The 20,946-nt window shown below is 40.1% G+C and overlaps 1 protein-coding gene across 1 annotated transcript in view; it reads right to left on the bottom strand.

Moving 5' to 3' along the window:
* Positions 1 to 20,946, bottom strand: part of nek7 (NIMA-related kinase 7) — a 66,575-nt gene that overhangs the window by 16,792 nt on the left and 28,837 nt on the right. The window contains exons 3-7 of the mRNA XM_026927964.3: positions 18,780 to 18,920; positions 14,683 to 14,745; positions 11,837 to 11,947; positions 8,018 to 8,126; positions 5,691 to 5,798 (exon numbers count right to left, since the gene is read on the bottom strand). Coding sequence (XP_026783765.1) covers positions 5,691 to 5,798; positions 8,018 to 8,126; positions 11,837 to 11,947; positions 14,683 to 14,745; positions 18,780 to 18,920 — 532 coding nt within the window. The remainder of the gene's footprint in view (positions 1 to 5,690; positions 5,799 to 8,017; positions 8,127 to 11,836; positions 11,948 to 14,682; positions 14,746 to 18,779; positions 18,921 to 20,946) is intronic.

A 20,946-nucleotide genomic window follows, 5' to 3' on the forward strand; every position in this document is an offset into this window, starting at 1 on the left:
ACAGGCGAGAGATTCACCCATGGATGCTTCATTGATGGGGGCTTCGGACTGAGAAGGCGGTGCTCTGGATGACTACAGAGCAGAGAGAGGGAGCTCAGAGCTGAAAGGGATCCTGACTCAACCGTGCATGCACACAACGAGGAGTGACAGAAACAAACTTAGATCCCAAGGAAGCTGGGTTCGTTAAAACCGTCTAACTGATAGTGACGAGATCACAGAGTTAAAAAATTATTCCGATTATTTCAACTGAACGTTGTCAAGAGATTTTAGCTGACGTTCTCAATCTGCTTTCCACACAGGTTTGGTGTAATAGACAGATGTTTTAATGTTTTAATGCTGTGATATAGTAATGAATCTCATAGGTTTTGACTAAAATGAGATTAAGCAAGCTTATACACACACACACAAACATATATATATATATATATATATATATATATATATATATATATATATATATATATATATATATATACATACATATATACATAAAAGATATCTATAGAAGAAAGCCACATTAAAAGAAAGTAATACTAAAAATTTACAAGTACTGTGACTTATAGACTATACTAAATATACTGAAAGAATCTGCTTTGCATGTTAATCTGTCTAATTCTCCCTTGACTTTTTATCTAATGAAAAACCTGAACATTAAAAAGTTCTAAGCTTAGACGAGAGTTGCACATGCGTGTTGAGAAAGTGCATTAAGTGCTTTTATCCATCAGGGACACAGCAGCAGTAGTCAAGGACACTTGAACCTAGGGCCCTTCTGCAACAGGTCAACATGCGCTACCTGGAGACCACCAGGAAACCTCTGACTTCTTTGTGCTCTCTGTCTGGGGTCTTTGACCTCTAATCTACTGAACTCTGATCTTACTTTGTTTTTAATTATACGTTTACGGTGAACAGGGCCAAATCTTTGATTAAAAATTGGTTAGAAGTCAACCAAATAAAATATAGGGGAGCCGTATTTTCTTGTAGAAAAGTTTAGTTGAAAACACAAACCTGATTTACAAAGCCATAAAATAGATGAGAACTAAAACTTTTCACTGGCTTTTTTGCCCTGCCCATATTCAATTTGGCTGAATTGGCTCTCTGTCTCTCTCTCAACCCAACACTCTCAGCTTAATTTCTTAATTAAACTGCAGAGAAAGCAAAAAAGAAAAAAAATTAAAGAGTAATTTCTCTCTCAAACTCTTGAGTAGATATAATTGTAGTGACGTGACATAAACCTCACAGATTTTGGATTAAATGAAGATTATGCACAATGTGTCAAAATGCCTTTCTTATTTCTCATTTCTTAGGATAATGCTTGGCAAAAAAAAAGCCATGAAGGAGAAAAAAAATTAAATCAATTTTTTAAAAGAAATCATATTAAAAAAAAATCACATAAAAATCACATTAAAAAAATTAAACAAATAAAGAAACCAAAGGGTCAGGTTCCAGGTTTCGCAAAAAGTTCATTTAATTTGCGTTTGTAACTAAAAATACACAAGCTATTTAAACTTAAACATGTAATCAGTATATAAAGACACAGTATTTCTTCAGTGCAATTTATATGATTTGAAGTCGATCAAGTCGAGGGTTACGTTCGTCTTCTTATGCATAAATTTACACACACTCGGAAGCATGAGTAGGATACGCACGTGTTTTCCCAAAATTACACGATTTTCATGAATACCAAATTTTTTGTGTAAATGCCCCTATAAACGATTCGTATGCGTTGATAAATGAGGCGTGCTGTAGCAAACAGCCATGATCTGATGTCAGATTTTCACATCACAGTAATTCCTTCTTCATAATTGCACTACCTGATCCTCTCTGTTCTGTTGTCCATGTTTTCCAGCCTCACGTATGTTGAGGTGAGATCATCCAGAAATGATTCATGCAACGCTGCATTCCACCTTGGCCAAAACATGGTACGTTAGAAGACAGCTGTCTTACGCTGACTTCTGAAAGGGACAGGTTTTCTCTCAGGAGCACAGATGCTGCCCAAAAAATGCAGCTGCCTTCCAAAATTAAACTTTCTGAAAAGTCCAGCAGCTAATGGGCGGTGACTAAAAGCTATCAGGATGGAGGGGGCGGGCGATATGACACAAATATCTTACCATGATACTTCAAGCCATTTCTATGACACACAACATGTATCATGATATGGTAGTGTTGGATTTCTTTTTTTTTAATTATGCTTTTATTTAGTGTTATATATAAATACATAATTATATAAATTACACAGAAAAAAGAGAGAAAATTTAAAAAAAAAAAAAAAAAAAAAACAGATTTTTAACATTAAAATTTAGGGTTCAGCTTAAGGTTCATCATCCAATCGCATGTTTTTTGCTGTTCATGCTGCGTCACAGGGCAGCGTAACACCCTCTGAGGAAAGCGCTACCTGCCTTCTTCCGGGTACATGAGCTCACGGACGCCCACGATTGGCTAGTATCGCTGTGATTGACAGGAGAGAGAGAGAATTCCGTCCCTCCCACCTTGACAGCACAGACAAATCGGAAAACAGACAAACTCCCCACGCCGCTCTCAATGAATCTGACCGTCAGTTCCCCAGATCATCGAATGACTGTGGGCGTGGCAGTCAGGAAGCAGTCACAGAAACAAAAAATAACACGTGTATGCTTACAATAGGCATTATTCTAAAAAAGACGCTTCAATTTTATATGATATTAATAATCCAGGAGCAATTAACCTCCCTATTGACTGCATCATTAGTGAGATCTTTTAACCGGAGCTAACGATTGCGCTTCTGCAAACACTGGTGTCTCCCAGCGCTGTTTGAACAGCGGCTCCTATCATCCATTGTTAGATGATTAAAAATAATCTTTTCTTATGCTAATAGTTAAAAAAAAAAAAAAGGCAAGAGCATTCTGGCAAGTGCACTTATTTATGCAAATGAACTGAAAGTCATGTTGGGATTGATTTTATTATTATGAATTGTTATGACAGGAGGATATATTGTTTGTGAAGGGCCTGAAACATTTTTTTTTTTGCTGTGGGGGTGGATGCTAATAAACATCACAGCAATTACAAGAAAATGTATAATTGATCAACGACAGAATTAGTGATCGAAACACCTTTAGACGAGAACAAGCATTTTTTAAAAAGTGTATGTGAAGGAGGAGCCGAAATGTAATTAATCTGACCGTTTCCACTGTTAATTACAAACATGCACTGGCTTCCTTTTTTTAACCATCACCTCTAGCATTGTTATTCCTCTGAAAATCTTCCTTTGCACTGCACCCCCACCTCTAGTAATTTAAAGGGGAAGGAGCCTCTGGCAGAAAAATGCAAAGAAAAGAGTGATTTTTTTCCCTCGCTCTTTCACTATTTCGCTCCTCTCTTTGGCTTTGTTTGGATCTGTGGGCTGCGGAGCTGCTCGGAGACGGAGTTAAAAGGATGCGGCTCGACTTCTGAGGGAGAGAACTGACAGGCCCATCCGGAGCTCCATCCAGTGCGCATCGCAGTGTTCTATCACGGTGGTTTGTCTCATTACAGCCTGAACTGTCAAGCCACTATTCCTCTGGCACCCTCCCCACCCCCATGCAAGGAACGAGAGAGAGAGAGAGAGAGAGAGAGAGAGAGAGAGAGACGTAAATGCGGAGCTAGATAGAGAGAGAGAGAGAGAGAGAGAGAGACGTAAATGTGGCGCTAGATAGAGAGAGAGAGAGACACGTAAATGCGGAGCTAGATAGAGAGAGAGAGAGAGAGAGAGAGAGAGATGTAAATGGGGAGCTAGAAAGAGAGAGAGAGAGAGAGAGAGAGACGTAAATGGGGAGCTAGAGAGAGAGAGAGAGAGAGAGAGAGATTGAGAGAGACGTAAATGGGGAGCTAGATAGAGAGCTAGAGAGAGAGAGAGAGAGAGAGAGAGAGACGTAAATGGGGAGCTAGAGAGAGAGAGAGAGAGAGAGAGAGAGAGAGAGAGAGAGAGAGAGAGAGAGAGACGTAAATGGGGAGCTAGATAGAGAGCTAGAGAGAGAGAGAGAGAGAGAGAGAGACGTAAATGGGGAGCTAGAGAGAGAGAGAGAGACGTAAATGGGGAGCTAGAGAGAGAGAGAGAGAGAGAGAGACGTAAATGGGGAGCTAGATAGAGAGCTAGAGAGAGAGAGAGAGAGAGAGAGACGTAAATGGGGAGCTAGAGAGAGAGAGAGAGAGAGAGAGAGAGAGAGAGAGAGAGAGAGAGAGAGAGCACATGGGGACTTTAGTGTACCCAGAGGGAGACATAGAGCCAGGTCTCCATGCCTCTGGGTGAATTTAACCTCACGAATTTCACACACAGCCTACACACCCACCCACACACACACACACACACACACCCACACATACACATACACCCACACACTGAAATCAGTGTGACTCTCAGCAGCAGGAGAGTCCTGTGATAACACACACACAAACACCATTCAGTTACTAATAATACAACTACAAATCAAACCTTGTGAAAAACAAGCTTTGGATTTTTCCCTGCGCTATAAAGAAAGAGGACTTGCTGTTAAATGTAAAAATATATGCACATGTAACAGCTCTATTCCTCCAAATGAGTTCAAGTCCAACTGAAACCAGAACTGTGTAAGAGTGACGGAGTGAGTGTGTGAATGGATGAACAGAGACCCATAAGACACATTTCACAGTCCTAATGAAGGAAATTATGGGAAGGGACAACACCCTGGACAACATCCTGGACAACACCCTGGACAACATCCTGGACCAGGCTCCCTGAGCAGCCTCTGTCTCAGAGAGGACTTCACTTGGCTGATCTGCAGAGGGTGCTGTGGACTTGGATCAGATTTATTTCATTTTTATTTATCTGCCATTTCTGAGTCTGTTGTTTTGTTGTAAAAGAGACGAGACACACATACAGTGTGGTGTGAGAAAAAGGAACATGTCACTTATTAACTATGTACTCTGAATATCTGACATTTATGGTTATAAAGAGAAAAACTCAGATGGGCATGTACATGAGGTTTGGTGAAGTCATCAGGTATTAAAAAAAAAAACTGAAATTGGAGTGTCAGAAAACATTATAGAAATATAGCTCTATACCAATGTTAAATAAGAAACTGTGGAAACTCAGTTCTTTAAATAATAAGTAATCTTGGATGTACACACCACAACCACCTTATTTAACTAAAAGCAGAGACTGAGATGATCCATAAATGTCCTCATGTACAGACAAACGTCATGGTTTCCTAGACAGAGTGTCTGGCGTTAAAAGGCTAATTTTTTTTTTCTTTCCCCTCCCTCTCCCACTCATTTACACTTCTTTCCACTCACGATCACTGGCTCTAGCTAGAACTCATGCGTGAGGAGATGTGTCACAGGGGTCAAGGCAACAGGAAGGCCCTAAGTGCTCAATGAAATGGATACAGATCCTGAAACGCTTTGCTCCCAACTGGCCCTGGGGGCAGGCGGGAAGTGGCGCTTTATAACAGACACATGGTTCTGCTCGCAGCGAGGCCTAATGAAACATACCAACCTGCTCTGCAGCCGTTCCACTGTACCTGATCTCTTTTCTGAGGTTTTAGAGAAAAAGCAGGGCTTTCCACTGTACTCTGTCTCTATGTCTATTCTTTTTTTTTTTTTTTTTTTTTACTTATTATAAGTCAGAAAGAGAGAGAGACACACAGAGAGAGAGTTTGCACTAAAAATAGGGACAAGATAGAAGGAGAAGGAGTGCTCACCTAGAGAGTGTGCAGCGGTGGTTTTGGAGCTGAAGAAGCGGCCCAAACCCAGGTCGCCTAGTTTCACCACTCCAGTAGCAGTGATGAAGACGTTGGCCGGTTTAATATCTTTAAAAATAAACAAAGATAAATGGAACAGCTTATGGAGAGGCAGGGAAAAGAAACGTGGCCTATACAAAACTAAATCAGGAAAAGGAAGCAGGCACTGGATATAAATCACCTTTAATAGACTAGGAGAGCAGTGTTAGACATCTCATTTTAAGGGCTGTGTGTGTGTGTGTGTGTGTGTGTGTGTCACATTATCAGAACCATATGCTTGTAGGCACACTGTACCGTTTCAAGTTTAACACCTCAGGACATGAGGCATCACGGCAATAACAAACACACAGACATATGTTTAGATGCGGAGGTGTGATCTGGAGAATGAGACGTGAACAGAGCGGCTCAGGCGTATGAAATGGCTTGCGTGTACAGGTGGTGAGTGACAGAGCAGAGGGCAGGATCGGTGTACAGTTAGCACACAGGTTTCCAAAGAGTGTGTGTGCCTGGGTGTGCACACACACACACACAGTCTCAGCAAATTTCCCAATTATGGTCTAAATAAAAACTTGCGTTAAAGAGAATCGAAAAGAGGTCACGCAAACTCGGAGGATTAAACTCTGGATTAAACTCAGACTCACATCAGATAAACATAAAAAAAAAAACGTGTCTGCCTAAAGGGACACAAATACTCAATGTCATAATTAAATAAATAAATAAATAAATAAAATTCTGATTATGACCTACACACTGAAAGAAAATATTAAATATCAACAACACACATCCTAATCCTAATTTTTGTCTGTCAACATAAAAATACATATAAATTCCACCTACTGTGTTTATATGCAGCCTAATAATTAACGGACGTTAATAATCTGACTTATAATCTTACTCATGTAAACACCTCAATCGAAATAGAGTTAACTGACAGAGACCAAACCGAATGAAATTTCTAGTCGAATGAACAAGGGGAGTAATCCGTTTAATAATCTGTTAAATAGAATAATAATAATAATAATCTGTTAAACGTTTGTGTTTGTGACTATCGGAATCAGCGTGTGTTTGAGTCAAGATGTGCTCCTGCTGCAATAAAAACAACACACAGCTCATGTTAGACTTTTATACCTGTGAGGTTGGACAGACAGTAGGATGGACACCAAGCATTCAGAGGCAAATGCAGGACGTTGATTGTCCCCAGTAAAGTTTTGTGTTTACTATTTGCCAGAAATTCTGTGAGGATGCTGAACATGCTCATGGTAAAAGAAGGATAAAAACCATTATTTCTTTATGTTATTTCCAAATAAAAATGCCCTTTAAAGGTGCAGGAGTCCATTTTGTATTCCTGACTTTTACAAGTGACCTGGAAAATATGTACAAATTGATTTTTAAAAAATGGTTTAAGCCATGACCTCATTACATGTATTATGTGGCGGAGAAAATTCGTTTGGAAAACCACGTAATGGTCCTTGTTTGTGTTATTTATCGACACCTTTATAGACACTCCCTAACACCCCTGCACTCCGCCCCCATCCCAATCCGAAATTTGTAAGTGTAACAACCTCATTACGAAGAAAAGCGCTAATCTTGTCAAATGTTGCCAAAGCATGCCTAATGGAAGATGAGCAAAGATGTTATACCTAAATACAGATAATGTGTGCATTTCATGTTATTTTCAACGAGCACAGCATCCTTGTTATTGAAGCTCAGGCAAATATTCTGAGGAAAATTTATTTTTTTAAACTGCTGAGCAACTTTACTACAGTCACAAGCTCTTCTTCTTCTCACTGTCCATTTAACAATTACACATGGATGACGTTTTTCTGAGACGGAAATAATTAAGAACGCGTTAACAACACAAATAACGCAAATAAAAAAGCTGAACGTGCTCACCAGACTCACACGCTTTTCATTTTTATGGCAGCGTTGGCGCTAAAGCTCGCTCCAGGCATGCACATAACTTCAGATCGGATTACGTGTAAGGTGCAATTAACTAAAAATTGCCTACAGAGTGTTCAGATTAGGACACATATAAACAGTTCATTCGGAATCTGCGATTTTAATGAATTCATTCGGAACTGGTGGAAATCTTTGCATGTAAACAAACAGTTTCTCTCACTCAGATCCAGGCAGAATTTTGGGTAGCATGTAGACAAACCGGTCACTAGAGAGACTACCATGGAGTAGTCAGCACCTCTGTCAATGTACCTACTTTCTCAATTCACTCAAATGGATGGAAACGCTGCTTGCGTGTACTGTGTGTGTGTGAGCATTACACGTGTGTGTACCTCTGTGCATTACACGTCGGGAGTGCATGTGCTCCAGTGCGCTGCACAGCTGAACAAAGTACTTCCATACAGTCTTTTCAGGGATCAGCCTCCTCTGTTTCTTGAAATGCTACAAAAGGAAGACAAATAAAAGGCAAGCACTCATTTGGGATTTTAGGCTTTATGTCAAAAAGCATGTGTAATGGATAATTCACAAAAAAAAAAAAAAATGTAAAAAACTTGAAAGGTTCATTTTTATAATTGTAGTACATACAATATAATGGAGATAGACTATATGGCCAAAGGTTTGTGGACACCTGACCATCACATCCAGATGTGCGTGTTGAACATGCCATTCCAGATTTAGTCCCCTTTGCTGTTATAATAATCTCCACTCTTCTGCGAAGGCTTTCCACTAGATGTTGGAGCGTGGCTGTGGGGATTTGTGTTCATTCAGCTACAAGAGCATTAGTGAGATCAGACACTGATGTTGGTGAGGAGGTCTGGGGTTCAGTCGGTGTTCCAGTTCATCCCAAAGGTGTTCAGTGGGGTTGAGGTCAGGGCTCTGTGCAGGACACTCGAGTTCTTCCACTCCAACCTTCACACACCATGTCTTCATGGAGCTCGCTTTGTGCACAGGAGCATTGTCATGCTGGAACAGGTTTCAGCCTCTTAGTTCCAGGGAAGGGAAATTGTAATGCTACAGCACACAAAGACATTTTATACAATTGTGTGCTTCCAAGTTTGGGGAAGAACCATGTGATGATCAGGTGTCCACATACTTTTGGGCCATATAGTGTGAATATACTATAAATCTGAAAAAATATCCAGCTTGCACAATTTCCATTAATTTATTGTGTTCATTTATTTTTTGTAAAATGTCCCACAGTGTTAATTCCTTATGTGCCTCACGGATAATGAAACCAGTGGCTCCAGTTCATGAGTAGCTAGTGATAACTTTCTATAATTAAATGGCTGACTTATTGATTCACCTCTCGTGACAATTTCACCTCTGTGTATCGCTCTGATATTATTCTATTCTATGTTCTATGGGCTGCTTTTGAGATCATATTAGTAACGGCAAGGTCTATGAATGCCCCAAAGTTACATACTGCTGCTTTAAGTATGTTTTTCTGGATTTTTTTGGCAAGGCTTCTGATAAACCCATTAACACCGTGCCACGTAAAGTCCTCATGCTTTTAGCACCACTGCACTACAGAGGTACAGGAGATGAAGTTGTGAAGAACCCAGCTTCAAATGCTCAATGAATTCAAGGTTCAATTAAGCCCAAATGAAGCGTATTTAAGCGAAACAGCGCTGTAATCATGCTCTTTTGTGTGCTGACTGAAGTCACCATCATGTGAGGTGAGCTTGCTTGTCCTCACAAGTAAATGGGATAAAAAGTATGATCCAGATATGTATATGTACAGGTTATTCACATTCTGTTTATTATTCCCATCATGGAAATGCTCGCCTTGCCTTTTGCTTAAATGATCGAAAGGCAGTCTTGAGCTCAGGATACCTCGACCCAAACAAAGCAGGTGGATCTATTCTTCTCCAGTCCTTCTTATTTGCATATCAGAGGCTTGTTTGATGTTAATGGGGGAATATGGCGGCCCCGTCGTGCCTTTAACAAGCAAACGCGGCACATGCAATATTCCGTAAGTGCATGCAAATAAAGGGGTCATTTGATTTCATTTGAATTCAGACTGGACTAGGGTATCAAAAAGAATAAAAAATGGCTCAATGTATATATATATATGTACATATATATATATATATATATATATATATATATATATATACACACACACACATACATATATTTCTAGAGTATCTGTTTTGCATATGGCATGTTTTTCGGTCATATTTATTTCATAGTGCACAGGAGATCCAGCCCAATGCCCCTGATCCTATTTACTAAATAAATAATATCCATGCATGGAGTGAAGAAGGAGAAAAAAAAACAATTTGTGAGCAGCACACAGAAAGAAGGAGTGTTGGTGTGTAATGATGGCTCATGAAGCCTCGTAACTGTTTTGTGAAGACAGTATGTTAAAGCCTTTGTAATACTAATCCTCTCTTTCCTCATTTAACCGCTCTCGTCTCTCACACTCAAGTCACTGCTTGCTGAGGAACTCGTGTGGGGCGCAGGATGAGGGGTGTTTCTGACGTGTAGAGGGTTCATTTGAGGCATTTTTCATTTAAAGTAACAATTTTTGTGCAAACGACCCCAACTGGACAGTATGTATTTTCTGTAACTCTAATCTTGACTCTAATCTTTTTTTTTAAATTCCAGATTTATATTATAGGACTGAAAGATTTTGACATTTTATTATGCTAGTAACACACATATATGTAACACAAGTGACTAAAAACCAAAGGAATATTCCTTGCACTGATTTACCAGTGAGTCTAGTGAGAAGTGTTGTGGTGATATATGAAAATAATCCACGCCAGAGTAGTGTGTTACGTGTTGTGATACTTGGCGCACGCAGAGCATTGTTCACACAATCGGTACACATCTGACATACATCCGTAAGATTTAAAAGCAAAATTCGCTAGTCATATCAGAGCCAAATCCCTGTCCAAAAATGTTTAGCGTTTTTATGCAGAGCGATGTTAAACACACTGACGAGCTCTGTCTCTCCTGAAAGCTTCCACCATCGTCTTGATTGTTGTCATGAACAGTGTCTCAAAATTGAAAACTCTGACCATACATTCAAAAATATTTACTAATCTAGAGAATCCAGAAGACAGGTTTAAAGGCTACATGAGATGTTTTTAAAATTAAGATTAAAACACTATCTATTGGTTAGTATGGTTATGCGATGTGAGACGCGATGCGATGTGAGACGCAATGCATGCTTGTTTAGCAGATTCAGATGGACGGGGAAGTTCATCCATTTTTATTTACGCTAGTGCAGCATGTCAGGATAGTGGAAAGACTAAAATAATACGTACACTATTAATTTAAACATGGCTTGACTGAACGCGAGTCTTAGTAGCATTTTAAAATACTAGCACACAAAATCTGCCTTCGATATTTCTAATATTAATTTGTAAAATAAATCAAACAAAAGAGAAGACTGTGAGTTTCTGTTGTAGTGCCATTTCTAAATCAAGTGACTCCACATGGAGTCGTGACCCTTAGCTTGAGGAAACCTGGATTAACTGTTTTGTATGTTTTAGTATCAGTCATAAGTTAGGGTGCTTTTACTGTGTTGGGAGTCAGTTTAGCAGTTTGTGTGTAAAAAAAATGAGCACTTTTACACTGTGTGCAGAGTCTGAATCCAAGCGAAATTGATACGTCTGCTTCCGTTGCAATGGTTTGCTTTTACGCTGAACGTAATTAAATGAACCAGAAAGGCAAAAAAAATAAAAAATCATTAGCTGAGGGCTGTGTGTGTGTGTGTGTGTGTGTGTATGGAGGTGGGGCAGTTTTTACAAGGCTGAAAACATTTACTGGTCAGAAATACGCACTTAACGCACTGAGCGAGGGGAAGCACTAAGGTCCAATTCACGCAGACTAAATACTGCAGCCTTTCTGTTCACGGCCGAATGATGCAAAAGATTAGACAAAGTCAATTCACAGAAAACAGATGCTGAGACGGACCTGACTGTGCAGTTAAATTTATTTCACACACTTACATTAAGCTCTTTACAGCATGAGCACACGTCTCTATTCTTTATTAAATCCAGATACGTGCCTACGTGAAGGAAATGGGCTGTTTTGCTCACCGTTTTGAGCCGTCTACTACGTTCGCTCATTCCTTTCACGCTCCAGTGCGGAGAATGTAAACATTCAGGGGAAAAAAAAATGCTGACACATGGCCGTACCTTTATCATACGTGAGAGGTCCCCGGCGTCCGCCAGCTCCAGCACTATATTTAGCTCGTTCTCCTCGATGAATGATGCGTGATATTTAATTACGTTGGGGTGGTTGAGTTGCTGTAAGACAGAGCAGAGGGCGAGAGACAGAGAGAGAGAGAGAGAGAGAGAGAGAAAGAGTGAAATCAGCGACCATTAAAAATTAACCAAACTAATGTCAAAGCCAACAGAATTTATTCGCAACAGAAAACATTGCAATATTAAATGTAGACGCAAAAGAAAAACACAAAAGGATTAGAACTAGTTAACTATAAGCCAGAGAAGCAAGATCGTAGAAGTTGGACACTTTAGTGTGACGTTCCAAGGAATTAAATAAATAAACAAGCTAGCAATGCATGGCTGATGCTAATGTGACGAGCCAGGCAGCAGCAGAGCAGAGCGTAATCTCCATCCTCCACTTCTTTTTCCTGTTGGTTGGTCAATAAGCAGAAGCAATGGGCGAGGATGACAGAAACAGACAGGAAGCATTAAGAAAGAAATAAAAAAGTGCAAGAAAGGGAAGAGAAAGAACAGCCCATTTTAGAGCCACGGAGAGCGAGGCAGGCCAGTGACGCGGCACCGAGCGTTATTAAAAAAATCTTCATGCTCCAAGCTGATATATACGCACATTTCCATCATGGTACATTTATTAGATGTGTTTATGGATCGCACAGGAGCAGCTCATCCTGCAGCGCTACGTTAGCTTTAATCATGCTGGGCACTGTAATTTCACCATCGTCTCGCAAACGTCTTGTTTACGACTTGGTGTTTACGGTGATACGGTTACATCACGGTAAAGTCGATATTTTAAGATCTCGCACTCTGAAATTCCAGAGGTTAGAAATTCCACTATGCTGACAACACAACATGATAATAATAAATAAAAAAATAAAGATCATCATCTACAGAAGAGACCTCTGCCCAAGAAACACACATTATTACTACTAAACTGGCAAATGTTGCTTGGAATAAAGATAAACTGAAAAAGGAAACCGGGCCGGTTTAGCCAGTCTTGCGTATTAGGTTGATTTGCTCACTCTCTCTTTGTTTTTTTTTTTTCGTTCCTTCCTTAATACTTGCCTCTCAGTTAGAAGATCCGACTTTTTTTGTTTACTTGTGGAACAGGCCATGTTGATTAACACGGGAGCGTATTGGACACAGAGTTGTACTCTGAATGGTATTCATATTCTCAAGCTCTGAATGCTGAGGTTAAAAAAAATCTGACTCCAGTGATATTAACGAAGGACTTCTTTGCACCCCTTGTTTTAGCAGTGACAGAGTGAATTTGTAATGTACAGCAAATCTGCCTAACAGAATCAATTTAACTCCAAGTACGCCAATTAATGCACTATACCTTCAAGGTTTTAATAACTCAGAGGACTTTTCAGACAATGCTGAATCAGTGCACCAAATTTCATAATCGTGGACAGTTCAAAGATAGATGGCATATATAATAATAGTAAGGACACTGTGGGTTAAATGGCTTATAAGTTAATATTCTGGAAACAGAACCAGCAAGTTCATTATTGGCAGGACCGGGACGGAGGATGAAGTGTGAAGTGTGACTGCTGTAAACCCGCACAGATGTCAAAGCCAGCTAAAAGACAAAGCGAAAGGCTTCTCTCTGTGGTAGTCAGCTAATCTTGCTGCACTTACTGGCTAACTATACCTAGCTAACCAGCTAAAAGACAACATTCACACACACATCCAGTATGTGAACTTCTCTTATGTGGTCTGTGTATCTTTCTATCCCGGGTTGGGTTCTCTGGCTTGGCTAAGACTAACCAGGGAGCTCGCTATCAGGAATTATGATAAGGTCTCTGGAAGTACTTGATGATGCAGGACGTTTCTGACGTGTGCTTTTGAATACTCCTGCTCATTCAAACACCCGAGTTACTGTGAATTACTGTTACAGGGTCACCAAGGAAGGAGACTCAGCGCAGCTTGGGAACATCATGGTTTAGATAGATTAATAATATAAATAAAATACATCAACAAACGACACACTGATTAGCCAAGTCAATTTCCAGTGCAAAGCTAAACAAATAAACAGGCTCTAAAATACATTTGAACATTTAAAATGGTTGCTGAAAAAAGACTGTATGTGAGGCGGATGGTATCTCAATGGCTACAGATGTGGACAACTGTGTGAACCTGCAGTGTCTGAACAGCAACCGTGTGTCTGTGTGAGCTGATCTGATGAGATGGTGAGACAAAACAGTGCAGTGAGACGCCTCTGATCACCCGGACGCTCACACTTATTGGACCTGTCATTAACGTGCTAGTTAGCGTTCGCGTCAGCGCGAGCCGAAGCCTGTCTGAGGCGGTTGGATGAAGGCAAACACTGCGTTTAAAAACATGGGAGAAGATGTGAGGCAGAGGATGTGCAACATCAAAGGACACGTGAGGGAGTGCACAAAATTTCCACACTGTTGCTCTGATGCCCCCCCTTGCTAAACATTACAGAAAAAAAGATGAAAAAAAAATTATAGCTTTGGCATTGAAAAAAAAAGTCAATCTCAGCCTGGAGGAACGACATGAAGAAGCCCATGATCTGTACTTGCCTTACACAAGGAGAGAGAAAAGGAAAGGGAGAGAAAACGGAGAACGAGAGTGAAAGAGCGAGAGAGAGAGCAAGAGAGAGAGAGAGAGAGAGAGAGAGAGAGAGTGAGCGGTGCGTCTGGTGGTGTAGATCAATTGTTTTCTCTCCCTCTATGTCTAGCCGTTCCTCTGTTATAAGGTCTCAGCAGAGGCGTCTTTAAAAAAGCGTAATAGCAGCACATGGCATCGCTCTCTCCCCTCCTCTGGTTTCTTACCTTCAGGAGATCTATCTCTTTGATGCAATCTTGCCGGGCTTTGGCATCCATCAGATCGAATATCTATCAAAAGATCAAAAGGGTAAGAGGGAAGAGAGAAAGAGGGAGGGCATTAATGGCATTTGGAAGGAAAAAATGGAGAGATAAACAAAAAAATAAGCACCGATGTGGCAGGGTGGTAAAAAACTGAGCCATGCCACGGTGCTGGAGAAGCACCAACGTGACCACCCAAAACATCTGCTTCAGCCAGTCACGACAGGCAGCTTGGGACAGCGTGGTCATGCTCTCTCGGTTATAACACTGAAAAGCCAAAAAGTCGCCTTTGCACTCTTTGTTTTAGCTGAACCAAAGTGTATTTCTAATGTACAGCAAATCTGCCTAACAGATTCAATTTAACCCAAAGTATGCCAATATATCCACTACATCTTCATGGTTTTAATAACTCACAGGACCTTCAGGACAATGTCGAATCAGTGTACCAAATTTCATAATCATGTACAGTTCAATGACTTATGTATTAATAGTAAGAAATATACAACCACTTCAATGCTTGGACTCGTAATAATGACTATAGAATTAAAGTACACAGTGTCGATCAGCGGTTAATTATAATTACACAGGAAACACAGTTGAACAGATGAAGACACGGGTGTGCCTAAGCCTAGATAAAGACAAGAATGAAGAATACCTGAGGCTTGAATTGAATTGAATAAAAACATCGGCTACTCGTCATAAAATGCCGCTCATATGAGGTGAAAAATGTGTCTCCCTTTTCCAATCCAAAAATTTCCAAAATTTGGGGGATAATTTCTGGTCTTTCTGAGACATAGTTGAGGTGGAAATTTTGCTGAGACCTGGCAACCCTGGACAAAAATGAAAGCCTGACAAGAGAGCTAATATTTATTTAGCCACATTTAATTTTTGGTTTAATGTATTTTCTTACATTATAATGCACGGCTTTTGTTGCGTTATATGTTGCTAAGAGGCTGAATGGATCACAAACACTGTGACATTATTATGTTAGGTTAAGCCAGGATTAAGTTATTAACCTAGGGGACATATTCAATGCTTATTTTTCGCCGTATCGCTGTATATTTCGCTGGGTGGAAGAGCATCTGTCACAGTGGATGATCCAGTACAGTACTGTCTAAAAAAATCCACCTTTAATTAAAGAGTAAATATCTATTTATACCTTTAAATATAAAGGTGTGTGTTTTTGTTTGTTACAAGCACTCCATGCAAGTGTGTTTAATCTCAAGTAAACATGTTTGTTCTCCTTGTTTAGAATGCATATTCACGCTGGCAGAGGGCAAATAAAAATAGCCTAAATCATATCACTATCACTATATGGCCAAAGGTTTGTGGACACCTGACCATCACATCTGTATGTGCTTGGTGTTATAATAAGCTCCACTCTTCTGAGAAGCTTTCCACTAGATGTTGGAGCGTGGCTGTGGGGATTTGTGTTCATTCAGCTACAAGAGCATTAGTGAGGTCAGGCGCTGATGTTGGTGAGGAGGTCTGGGGTTCAGTCGGTGTTCCAGTTCATCCCAAAGGTGTTCAGTGGCGTTGAGGTCAGGGCTCTGTGCAGGACACTCGAGTTCTTCCACTCCAACCTTCACAGTCCAGGGAAGGGAAGCTTGTAAAACTACAGCATACAAAGACTTTCTATATAATTGTGTGCTTCCAACTTTGTGGCATCAGTTTGAAGAAGAATCACATATGGGTGTGATGGTCAGGTGTCCACATACTTTGGGCCATATATTGTATTTCATAACTCATACATCAAGGCTATTTTAAGTTCAAGTAACATTTTTTTGAATATAAATTAAAAAAAAAAAAAAACTAGTAGTAAGTGTAGCCCATTGAGTTTAAGTCACTCATCCAGTAAGCCAATTAAATGGATGAAGAGAGATGTGTGTCTTCATCCCATAATGTTAGTCTACATGACTTCACGATTCACTTAAGATAATTATCCTTATGGATTAAATAAGGAATAACACACTTCAGATCGTGCGGTCATATGAAAAATAATCCACAATATGAAGCGTTACCACTCTGAAGTGCACTATTTTCGTGTAACAGCACAGCCTGGAGAGTGTTATTCGGATTATACGACAGCAATTTATAGCTAGATTTAATGTTGTGGTGTGTCCAAGAGACAAGCTAGCTCCTCTTCTCACTAGCGTTATAGCCGCAATAAACAGTTGTTCACTCAACAGCACCCTCCTCCCCTCGCAAAAAAAACCCAAAAAACTGCAGCTTGTCATTTTACCGAGAAACAGGAAAGCGTAAACTCTGCGTAAACTGAACATTTTCACATGCTGGGAAACCTTGCAAAACATCGTGACTTTTAATCTCTGACACCCGAGACTCCTTTCATAAATATTAAACAAACATCTCCTAACAAAAAAGTAAACACATCGACGATCACATCATGAAACAAAAAAAATCTGTTTATTATTAGCCTTAGATTATGTGCATGAGCCGTTACTATAGAAACAACAGATTATAAGAACAAGCTCATGAACACTAATCTATTGTTCATGTTACAGCCACAACTTAACACAAACATAATGCACACCTGCTGACCAATCAGAGGCTGGTCCAGACTGCAAACCTACCACCGTACCAATGTAAATGCAGCCGTAGTTACCAGACACCAAGCTTCTGAACAAGCTTACAACTAGAGCTAGGCGATTTTCACGAGTAATTAGATTAATTCGAATTAATGTTGTAACGCCATTTTATGTATATACACATTTAAATTTTTAATTAAAACATCCATAAATGTTTAAATTAAAAGTTTAAACCAATACAAAGGAAAAACACAGCCTTCGTAACCTGATAAACGCCTCCTACATCCTGCGCTACTCTTAAACGCGTCATTTTCAACCCGGCACGTTCGACAGACGAAGTGGGAAACTGGACAACCCCATGTTCGGATTTTATTATCAACAAGCTAGGCAGCTAACTCGGATGAGTGATGTATATTTTCTTTCTCAAACGGCAAACTGTATAGTCAGTGTTTTAGATTTAACAAACAAATACGTCTGTACGTTGATTAATCTAAAGCTAATACTTGTATATACTTGTTGATTTGACGTCACTCTGTAAACGGGGAAGAGACTCGGATTTGAGAAGAACTGAAGAAGAGTTGACTTCTCAGTCACGGTGGCATTTCATGTCACGAAAGACATTTACTCTGTCGAGAAAGAAGGGTTCACTACGTTGTGCAAAAATAGTAGCATGACCATTTATAGTAAATAGTGCAAACAATAGTTGTTTTTTTTTTTCTTTCATAAGAACCATTGTGTGCACTATTTACTATAGATGATGCTGTTACTATTTTTGCATATATAAATCCAATTTATAATTGCATTATGTAAGAACAAAAAAATTTTTAAATCGTTTAAGGTGTTACACAGGTATTATTACATGCCGGTTCAGCTTTATGAAATGGGTAGTTTGAACAATAATAAATGGTGGAAATGTAAACAAGAAAGTGGCTCATATATTCATGCTCTCTGGGAGTGTAAAGATTCTGCCTTTTTGGAAACATCTTCTTGAAACTTCTTGGGAGATGGTTGGGATAGGACCTTCCACCAAGGGTATGTCCTTTAGGAGATAAAACTGAGATTCCTCAGATTAAAAACAATGACTTCTCCCTTGGTACTGTAGTCACAGCAGTGCAACAGATACTTACATACTGGAAAGATACTCAATCTCCTACAGTTAGAATGTAGTTTAAATCAAAGATCGAGAGCGCATCATATGAAAAATTGTTAGCAAAACTGAATGGAAATCACACACATGCAGACATTTGGGACTTCAGATCAGGACTATTGTGTCTGTTGTGTTAACTTCTGTTTGTATTGAGTGTGTTATATCATGTATAAGGAAAATCAATAAAATGTAATTGAAAAAAAATTTAATCATAATCGAGAACCGTTCATAAAGTGGAAAAAAAATTTTTTTGCAGTATTGCCCAGCCCTACTTACAACAAATATTTCTTCCAGAAGACTTAATATATTCAAGCATTTTGTAAAGTTTTTAGGTTATTGTGTAGTAAAATTAACAGCAAGGATGGACTTACCTGAACTTTTTTCAAAGCTACTGGAGTGTTGTCTATCAAGTATTTCGCCCGATAGACCTCGCTAAACTGCCCTCGTCCAATCTTCTTCTCAATGTAATAATTGGCTAAGCTGTTGTAGCCCATCTCCGGCTGTAGCGGCTTCTGTTATAAAACAAAACAAAGAATAATCAGAAGGTGCATCCAAATAAATTCTCAGCCTTGACTTCAGAGGAATAAAATAAATCGTATTTATTCACATCTGATAAGAAAGCCAAAAAAAAAAAAAAAAACATTGTGTTGTGTGACAATCTAATTTCTTCACACTTGACCCGTTAGTGGCAAATCGCCCCTAGTGTTTTTCACGTAGCCGCTGCAAAATTAAAACGCTAAGCAACAGTCACAATCAGCCTTTCGGCTATGTTGCGAGAAGAGAAAAATAGACTATGTTGACCTTTACTGTTTTCGTGTGTCGTCCTGCGAAGGCTCCAGAAACGAGAAGTGACACAAAAGAACACACCATGTCACAAGAGGATATGCATAAGATGACCACAGGAGAACCTTAAAGGCACTTAAGTTTGCACGTGGAGAGGCAAGAACGTCCACGTGATCTACTCAGTCTATTCATTATAGTTAAAAACGCACAGACACTGCAGCTTAACCTAATCTCACCATTTCCTTCATCTGAAACAGGGAGTCTTTTTTTAAACCATGCGACTCAAAGTTTTCACTTCATATTCATGCCTCCTGGTGTTCATGAGTTTACGACAAAAGCTGGCACGCTTCCTAAGAGCTCGTGGTGATAGCTACAACTAAGTGCAAAACACCTTTATATGTTGCACTGATAGCTATGTAAGCCGTGTGCTGAATCTAAAAACTACAGTGTACGACTACGCGAACCGCCAGGACTCAGAATAAATGCACATTGTAGCTAAGCGCCCAACCAGCTGGGTGCTAGAAGGATGGATATAGATCAAGGGGCAGCCAATTTAAGCGTTTCATTGTTTTGGTTTGACAGCTTTAAGGGGGAGAAAAAAGGCGAGAGCTGAAGAATTGCCCCATCCAATTAACACACTGAAGCAGCTTGTTTTTCTTCGTGACACCACACACACTTATTCCAGGCACACATCTGGTGCCAAAGAAGAAATTCTTCCTTTCCTACAGTTTTTTTTTTGTACATTAACATCACGATTAGGGCAATTTTGAAGTTATTTTCTTTTGTTTTATTAACTGGCTTTATATTTCTGCTCTTAAAATGCTTTTTTTTTTTTCCCCTCATACGACATACTGAACAATATAGCATTTGTCAATCGACATCACAATTGCAATACTGATTCTGGAATCCTGGGGGGGGACATTTTGTGGGTATTTTAGATAAATCATGGCATTAACGTGATCGGAAAAAAAAAAAATTAAATGGTCCAGTGCAGCTCAAACTTTAAGTAGCAATATAATCACAATAAGATATGCCAGGGAAAATGCCTTTCTACAGGGTTGGGAGGTCACGTGATGCAGAAAAGGGGAGGGGTTTGCAAAGGGACGAGGCATTGCTTTCACTCCTCGCACGGTCGCTTGACAAATGTTAGCATGAGCCTCTAAAGCGGCGTGACAAGTGCATGCTGAGAGCAAAGTTGTGCTAATGTGTCCTGGCATGCAGCTCGCTAATCACACATTTACATATGCAATGACCTACATTTGCATGTCAGCTTGCGCACTATCCGGACTGATTAACGATGGGCACCTCCCTGCGCCCGGGAGGCGGAAAAGGGCCAGAGGGTGGCGGCTTTTTTGGCAGCTGAAGGGACGTGCTGCCAGCCAGGATTAGGCCTGACGCCACCCGAGCTCCAGATACTTCATTAGCGGTAATCTGTTTAGCAGTGGGCAGTGTATGTAAACTTCACAGGCCATTTGCCGCACCTTTTCGTCCCCTGGCCTCGCCTTCAAAGGGCAGCGGGGCGCGCTGACTGACAGGCCGTCTCATCTGAGCTCTGCTCTGTCACACAATTTTAGAGCGCCGGGCCGAGAAGGAATGAAGTGCAGCGGAAGAAAAGGCTCAAAGGCCGCCGGGGTCGCATGCCACAGACGTGGCACAATTTGTACAGATCACAGCTTGCGGAAGGGTAGAGAGGCACAAAGGGCTCAGTTTCCTCAGCGGGAGAGGGACAAAACAAAAATAAGCAGTGGGATGTAG

Source organism: Pangasianodon hypophthalmus, chromosome 11, assembly GCF_027358585.1.
Source record: "Pangasianodon hypophthalmus isolate fPanHyp1 chromosome 11, fPanHyp1.pri, whole genome shotgun sequence".
Taxonomy (NCBI): domain Eukaryota; kingdom Metazoa; phylum Chordata; class Actinopteri; order Siluriformes; family Pangasiidae; genus Pangasianodon; species Pangasianodon hypophthalmus.